We start from the raw sequence: 8338 nt of genomic DNA on the forward strand, positions 1-8338 counted from the left end.
CACTCCCCACGGCTGTCACTTGGGCACTGGGCTCCGCAGCGCAGCGCCACTTGCAAGTCGGAACGCTCCCAGCCGCCTCTGAGCGGGCTCCACGCTCCGAGCTATATAACCCTCGACCGGGAAGAGCCGGCGGCGGCATCGGCCCTCCCTCCGCTCGGCCCTCCCCGCCCCCGGGCGCACCCCGCCCCCGGCCCAGCCCCCCGCCAGCTCGCAGCCGTCCGCCGAACGGCGGCGGGGCAGCCCCTCTCACATGGCCGTGGCTGCAGCCTCCAGCCCTTGTCGCACCTACCTACACAGCTCACGCCCCCTGCCTTGGGGTGTCCCGGCCTCCGCCGGCCAGGCCTGACGGTCTGCAGTGCCCGGGCCATCCTCCTCCTGCCGTCGGGTCCTCGCTTGTCCCTATTTCGCCACTTTGGTTAAGCGTGGGACTCGGACGGTCACCCCTGCGATCAGGCGCCGCGGAAGACAGCCCTGCAGGCTGGCGGAACGAATAGAAGGACCTCGGCAGCGCGGCAGTAGAGTGCCGGTTTATGGCTGGGGCTGGCAGAGCCGAGAAGCCCGTCAAAAGCCGGGTCTCGGAAGCGACTTAGAATCGCACCTCACCATCCGGAACGTGGGCCAAAAGGCTCTCGTTTTCCCAGGCTGTAATCACCACTGCAGTGGTTGCCTACAGTCCCAGTCAAGCCTTGCCCTCCCCACGCAGTGAAAATGGGGCATGCCGGGATGTGTAGTTCGCGCCTGTGTGGCGTGTCATTTGCGTACATTACTGGGTGGAATACGAGAAGATACCCTGTCAACGCAGCCTAGAGACTAGGACCCCGAGTAGTAAAGGTGTCAGCACTCTGTGCTCTTGTCATATTGATTAAAGAGTCTAGTGGGTGCATGTATTTCCCATACAAATTTTACCCGAAAGTCGATCGTAAGGGGCTGAATCAGGCAGTTCTCAATTTTGCGTCTGCAAGACGAGTTCTCAGTTCCGAGTTCTTTTCTGGCTTATCCTGGGACACCTCTGAGTTGTGGGGCTTCGCTCTTGTCGTCTTTAAGTGGACAGCGCGCATGCGCTAACTTCCTCTTTTTCCGGCTGGAACCATGGAGGGTGCAGAGTAAGTAGCTCCTCGTCCACTCGAGAATCCTTCTCCATCCACGAATCCAGCGTCTTTTTGTCTCGTTTTCCCTCGGTCTGGCTGTAGCCTGTACCGTTGCCCATTTGTCTGTGTGTTTGTGACGCCCTGTGACGCTGGTGGAGGCGCCGGGCAAAGATAGGATATAGATGGCCTTGGGTCAGAGGTTTTGGAGATACTGGGAACGCGGTGTGAAAACCTAACTATGTACGGGACCGGTGAGTTTTCCAATTCCCTTTCAAGGGAGGTGCAGAACCTTTGAATTGCGGTCATCTTAGCTCGTATTTGGCCCAGTCGTCCCCGTCGTGAGGCCTTTGCTTTTAGCATGTGGAACTTCAGACCTGAACCAAGGTGGTAGCTGGGAGGTTTTTGTTTGCTTGTTTGTTAATTTTCTTGAGAACTCCAGGAACCCCCTTCTTGCAGTAGTTTCTCAGTCTGTGTTAACTTTGTTGTGGATATTTTAGTTGTCGGAGGTCAGGACAGATGTGAATTTATTGTATTTTCTGTGAATTCTGTGTATTTAAGTGAAGTGGTCTGTGTTAAAGGCGAAGATTATCGGTATAAAAACTCTCTAAACTCTATTTTTCACCATAACCTGCTAGAGAGCAGCTGAAGATAGAAATGTTTAGAGCCAGTGACGGTAGTGCTGCTAAATGGCAAAGTCTGTGCAATACAAGAGTAATGTGGTATTGTGTGCTGTTTGAACTATTAATAAAGTTCTGTTTGCTAACGCCAGAGAGAAGAAAAAGAAGGTTCCTGCTGTGCCAGAAACTCTCAAGAAAAAGCGAAGGAATTTCGCAGAGTTGAAGATCAAGCGTCTGAGAAAGAAATTTGCCCAAAAAATGGTAGGTAAACTTTTTTAAGGCACTTAACCTGTAAAGAGAGGCCTTGTGTTTGGGTTGAAAATGGGTGAGTGTTCTTTCTCAGCAAGGCTTGTGGACTTCACCTACTGTACCAGTGAGCTGGATCATCGGCTTTTTAAAAGTGTTTTTAATTGGAGGTAGTGTCTGCATGTTGAAATGTTAACGCATGCTCTGACAAGGAAAAAGTTTCAAGGGGAAATTACTCTTTCTTTTGAAGAACGGGTGGTGGTGACTGTATTTGGGAGCTAAGAATCAGATGAATAACTGGTATTGGTTTTCAGCTTCGAAAGGCAAGGAGGAAGCTTATTTATGAAAAAGCTAAGCATTACCACAAGGAATACAGGCAGATGTACAGAACTGAGATTCGAATGGCTAGAATGGCAAGAAAAGCTGGCAACTTCTACGTACCTGCAGAACCCAAATTGGCATTTGTCATCAGGATCCGAGGGTAAGTTCAGTTTTAACCGCATTCTGGTTTTGAAGGGAAAGTTACACAGTCAGCAAAACTTCCCGTTAACTTCTTGGGAGCGTTGGTTCTGGAACATTGGAATAGAGATATTTTGGTCATAGCTAGAACGGGTGGTGGGGGGGTGGTGGGTGGGTAGTATTTTAATGGTTTAGTTGCAAGTGCTGTGTCCAAAGCTCTCTGAGCATGTGAGTTTTAGTTGTTCAGTGTCCTGGATATTATTTTCAAAAAAAGCTAACAAAGACAAATACAAAGGTAGGATGGGGTAAAAGGGCCTGGGGAAGTTTGAAGTGTCAAAGGTATGTATCAAAGATCACTTATTTGTGAAACAGGCAGGTTGGGACACGGGCTAGAATAAGCTAAGAAATGCCAGTGGTCTTCGTAACAATTCCTGTTTATTTAGGTGGGACTTGAGTTGTGCCGAATCATAATGGTTACTTTCTTATCCTCTATTAATAATTGGGTTAAAGCTCAGTGCATTTTGTCCTTTTTTTTCCACTGCAGTATCAATGGTGTGAGCCCAAAGGTTCGAAAGGTGTTGCAGCTTCTTCGCCTTCGCCAGATCTTCAACGGCACCTTTGTTAAGCTCAACAAGGCTTCAGTTAACATGCTAAGGATTGTGGAACCATATATCGCATGGGGGTAAGTCTTTTCCTTTGAGTTCTTTTTGGCAAATTGGCTCTGTTGACGAGGTGCATTTGAGGTGTTCTGATGGTGATAACCTTATTATATTTGGTCATTTGTGTCTGTTTTTCATATATTAGGTACCCAAACCTGAAGTCAGTGAATGAATTGATCTACAAGCGTGGTTATGGCAAAATCAACAAGAAGCGAATTGCCCTGACAGATAACACATTGATCGCTCGATCTCTTGGTAGGTTCTACCTATTTGGGGAAAGGTTTGATAATTAGACAAAGTTGATTTTTCTATCAACAAATCTTCCCATGTTCTCTACAATGCAGAAGTTTACGGAAGATGTAAGTTAAGATTTCGTTGGCTTGAGTATTTGTAAATATAGCCGTGTATTTCCTTCTTCGTTGCTTTATTCCTAATTTACTTTAAACTATCATAGCCTCTGATTGTCCTTGCTGGATATCTTAATCTGTAAAAACAGCTAACAATTTTTAATGATCTTAATGTTCAGGTAAATATGGCATCATCTGCATGGAGGATCTGATTCATGAGATCTACACTGTTGGAAAACGTTTCAAAGAAGCAAACAACTTTTTATGGCCCTTCAAGTTATCTTCTCCACGAGGGGGAATGAAGAAGAAGACCACCCATTTTGTAGAAGGTGGAGATGCTGGCAACAGGGAAGACCAGATCAATAGGCTTATTAGAAGAATGAACTAAGGTGAGTAGCTTCATCTCGATAGAAGTTTACTTAGTAATGAGGGTAAAAGTGGTGTTAGTCTCCTACTTTTTCTGTTAAATATTGATAAGGGTTTGGTTGGGTTCTAAGCAATATTGTTTAAGGGGGAAAAGCCAACCATGTTATCTGTACGGTTGGTTTGATTGTTCCTTCCTTTTGAGGGCATTTATGGAGGAAAGAAAAGGCCCAGGGTTTTATCCTACTTAATGGAAATTGAAGTACTTATAATTTCCTCATTTATGTTAATTCTAATCTATCAAGGTGGTTTCTTTAATGAGTTTTTTTTTCCCCCCTTTCAGGTATCCACCATGATTATTTTTGTAATCTGGTCAGTTAATAAACGACTACTTTCAAATTAAAATGTGTTGTTGTGACTTTTTGCTAGACTCTGCTGTCCTCTAACTATTGGGACAAATCTTGATGTGTGATAAGAGTAAGCCATCTTTTTCTTAAACTTTTAAAATTTTTATTTATTTTGAGAGAGAATCCCAAGCAGGCTCCAGGGATCGAATGAACTGTGCCAAGTTTTGCCTTTGTGTACAAAACTGGGGTCTGGTTTGTATTTTGGTGGAAAACATTCCTTGGGTTTATTAAAAACTCTTGTGGAAAAAAAAAAAAATCTTTTCACTTTTTTTTTTTTTTTAATTTTTCACTTTTCAATTGTGCCACTGAGTTAGCTAAGATGGGTCTGTTCTGAGAAAGCCTGTTTCATAGACTTATGTGCATGATTTATAGATAAGGTAATAAAAATTGAATTATACTGTTGATGAAATTCCATCTGCTGAGACTTAGTTTTTCTATAAAGTACTGTGTGAACATGTTTTCCTTTTGCATTCCTTTTTTGTTTTTTGCTGTGTATCTTCACCTATCCAGGTGAGTTTCTGAGAATACCATTATATATGTTAGAAAAGGAAAAATGAAATTGCTGCCCATGGATGCCACTTATTTTGGAGCACCCTCAGAACTCCTAATGAAACTAGTGAGCAAAAGCTTGAAATAGAAAAGATTAGGTATTTTATAAGTAACATTTTTATATATTGTATATATCTCAGATTAGTGAACTGCAGGTTTTCGGTATAGAACATGTGAAGTAAGTACATCTAATAAAAGAAGTTTTTGCAGTCTTCATTGTGCCAGTGGTGTGATGAACAGGTGCCCTGTTCATTCCTTTGACACTTGCACTAGGATCATTACTTATTAGTATTTATATTTAGTAATTCAAATTCTCTAGACTTGGAAGCAGTCTCTCTGAATTAGTGAGTTTATGGTCAGTGAATTCAGAAAAATTGAGAAGATTCTTTAGTTTATAAAATCAGTGTTACATGTTTGAGTGTGGCAGGGTTTTGCAAGAAATAGGGTATCTTGGTAAACACTATGAATAGTCTGGTACATTTGTTAATAGCCCACGAATGGTGGACACATCACGCAAAGTAGCGAAGCTTTTGAAGCTGGTGAGGAATAGGAACATGTAGCATAAAAAAACTGACAAAATACATTAGCTGTATGTGTGTTCTCTGCAGGCACTTTTCTGTTTTCCGTCTGGGAAATCCAGTTCTCCATATAAATTACTTTCAAAGTGGGGCCAGAGGCTGAGTAGGGAGGAGTTGGCAGACGTCTAATACCACCATAGAAAACTCTCAAACACTTGCTTCAGAAAAGGGGTATGAAAATATTTTGTGAACTGTTAAACCTTCTTGAAATGCAGCTGGAAAAGCTAACTTAGAAAAGCTACCTCCTAAAATGTCACCTAAAAGGGACTGTCCACTAGAAGGCTAACCAAACTTTGAAAGTCTGGGTCCTGCCCAGCAGGTTGTCCTACAGAAATTCACCCCACAAATGTAAATTTGCATTTCTACCCTTTAACATTCCAGCTTCATAAAATCTTCTGCTAATTACCCCAGTCTCTTCAAGTCACAGAGTTTAGTTGTGCTCACTGGTTTTTTAGCAGGTGTTCCCTCAAATTACTTACCTTTGAAAGTTCCTTTGTGGTTGGCTGGATTGAGTGCTGGCTCTGAAGCCAAACTGGTTAATACCCAGCCTTCACTTAATCATTTGGGCCAATAAATCTGTTTCTTAGCAAAATAGGGGAAATTGTGCATAATACCATAGGATTTTAATGATGTCAGTTCATGTAAAATGCTTACAGCAGTTCCTGGCTAAAAGTACTAAGTAAATACTATGCAACATGAGCACCTCGCAGGGGCATACAAATGGAGATGGCCTCTACTTTCCTGTGTGTCAGTCTAATGGGCAAGGTAGACAACGCAAGTAATGTGAGATAAGTGCTATAGGGATGTCTAGATGTATCTGCTTTTTGGGGTGTTGGGACAACCTGCGGGGGAAATTGACAACATTCTACCCCCACTGTTTCCATTACAGATTTGGTATCAAACCAGCCAAAACATTGCTTTCATACAGGTGCCTCCCTTCTCTAGGGTAATAAAACATGTAAGGCCAGCCTTTTTGTCCCTCCTAACCAGTACCTGACAGAGTAGGTGCTAAGTTTTTGTTTACTGTTGGTGCTGTAACAAATCACAGACTTTGACTTAAAACTCAGATTTATTGTCTTTAACAATTTCAGGGGTAAGAAATCTAGATTTGGTTTCACTGGGCTAAATCAGGGTGTCAGTAGGCCTGCCTACCATAGCTCTGAAGGCTAGGAGAGAATCATTTTCTTTATTCCATTTTCTAGCAACCACTTGGCATTTCTTGGCTTATAGGCAGGCCATGCTTCAGTCTTCAAAGTGTAATCAATCTCTCCTTCCATTCTTCCATCATCACTGGCTCTGATCCTCTGCCTCCCTCTTATAAGAACCCTTGTGATCAAATTGTGCCACCCAGATAATCCAGGATAATCTCTCCATCTCAAATTCCTTAATTTAAGTACATCGGCAAAGTCTCTACATTAAGCAGCGTGTTCGCAGGTTCCAGAAATCCTGGCAGGGAAGTGTTTTGGGAGGGCTATGTGATCTTTATAGCAGGTAGCTATATTTTTTCTTGTTCCTCAAAAATGACAAGCTTCTAATGTAGGGTGTTGGCCCTTGTAATCTTCTGTCTGGAACACTCAGCCCTCAGGTCTTTGTACATTGCTTCTTTTTCGTTCTGGAAAAGGGTTTTTTCTCTGACACATCTCCATATAACCCTGTATTTTTCATAGTACTTTTTATTACCTGCAATACTTTTTCCATTTATTCTTGTTGCTTTTCACAGCCACTCAAAGTTTTGAGAATATGTACCAAAACCACTGTAAGGTTTGAACGTTTGCCGTCTGTTCTAGCACTTAGAATAGGCCTGTTGCATTGCAGGCCTTTTGCTTTTTTTGATTGAGTGACTCAAGCCTCTTAAGAGTAATAGTTTTGGGGCGCTTGGGTGGCTCAGTCCATTAAGTGTCAGACTTCAGCTTAGGTCATGATCTCGCGGTTCGTGAGTTCAAGCCCTGCATCAGCTCTGCTGACACCTCAGAGCCTGGAGCCTGCTTTCCATTCTGTGTTTCTCTCTCTCTCTCCTCTCTCTCCTCTCTCACTCTCTGCCCTTCCCCAGCTTGCACTCTCTCTCTCAAAAATAAGTAAACACTAAAAGTAAATGAATAAACCAAAAAGTAATAGCAATTTAAAATTGGATTTTCCAGTTGCTGGCATGTTATTCTTGATGAATGCTGAGAGGAGTGGTGCCTGCATTGTGGGTTCATGGGTATATGTATTACTGTAAAGGACTCAAAAAGTGAGTTATTGTGTAGGGATAATAGTTTGTGAAAATAGAACAGCATGTTAGGGGAATATAGGAGATGGTTCATGCTGTGCAGATTGGGAAATTTCACAAAGGAGGTAGAATTTGGACACCTGGTGATAGAAGAGCAGGCAGGAGCCAACAGTTGGGAGACAATGCAGTGGCAGATGTGATAGCAAAACTCAAGAGCAGACCATTTAATAACAGTTGATCATGTATTGACTGCTAGTATACACTTAATCCACATAATCCTCCCTCAATTGTCTCCATTTTGCAATCACAAAACCGATTAATTGGGGGATGGGTCCCAGGCCTTGCCCTTTAAATTCTCCACGTGAGTTTTAATGTGCAGCCTATTCCATTAGGTAAGTATACCACTGTCCCCATTTTTAAGATGAGGGGTTAACTTTCCCTCCCCCAGGATCACCCAAATAAGTGGTGTGGCTAGTATTAGGTTCCAGGTCTAATTTGAGTTTTCTTAACCAGAGGAGCCAAGGAAGGTGAGTAGGGAGCTTGATGAAAACAGAAAAGTGTGTTTGGGAACACCTTCAGTTTTGTCGAACCTGAAACCGTGTATTTTACTAGGGCTAAACTTGCAGCCCTATTTGGGGTCAAGAAATGGAGGCAGAGGGTTTAGAATATAATTTGGCAAAAGTATTGATGCTAAAATCCTACCGCGCAAGTCAAGGTGCTAGGCTTAACTGGGGAGAGGACACCTAACCTTTCACCAAAGAACTTAGACAAAGGACACCTAGAACATGGAATGCGGGTTGCCATGGTGAGGGGACT

At 43.0% G+C, this 8338-nt stretch overlaps 1 protein-coding gene across 2 annotated transcripts; it reads left to right on the forward strand.

The window, feature by feature from the left end:
• The first annotated feature begins 998 nt into the window (after positions 1–998).
• Positions 999–4184, forward strand: RPL7 (ribosomal protein L7). Of its 2 annotated transcripts, none has more exons than XM_049633257.1 (7): positions 999–1103; positions 1858–1966; positions 2266–2432; positions 2955–3092; positions 3215–3324; positions 3596–3805; positions 4123–4184. In XM_049633257.1, exons 1-6 carry the CDS (start codon positions 1090–1092, stop codon positions 3802–3804), a joined length of 747 nt encoding a protein of 248 aa, XP_049489214.1. In that variant the 5' UTR covers positions 999–1089; the 3' UTR covers position 3805; positions 4123–4184. The 2 variants fall into 2 exon arrangements, with proteins under 2 accessions (XP_049489214.1, XP_049489213.1); XM_049633256.1 differs by lacking the exon at positions 999–1103 and adding an exon at positions 1432–1472.
• The last annotated feature ends 4154 nt before the right edge of the window (positions 4185–8338 follow it).

Source organism: Panthera uncia, chromosome F2, assembly GCF_023721935.1.
Source record: "Panthera uncia isolate 11264 chromosome F2, Puncia_PCG_1.0, whole genome shotgun sequence".
Classification (NCBI taxonomy): Eukaryota; Metazoa; Chordata; class Mammalia; order Carnivora; family Felidae; genus Panthera; species Panthera uncia.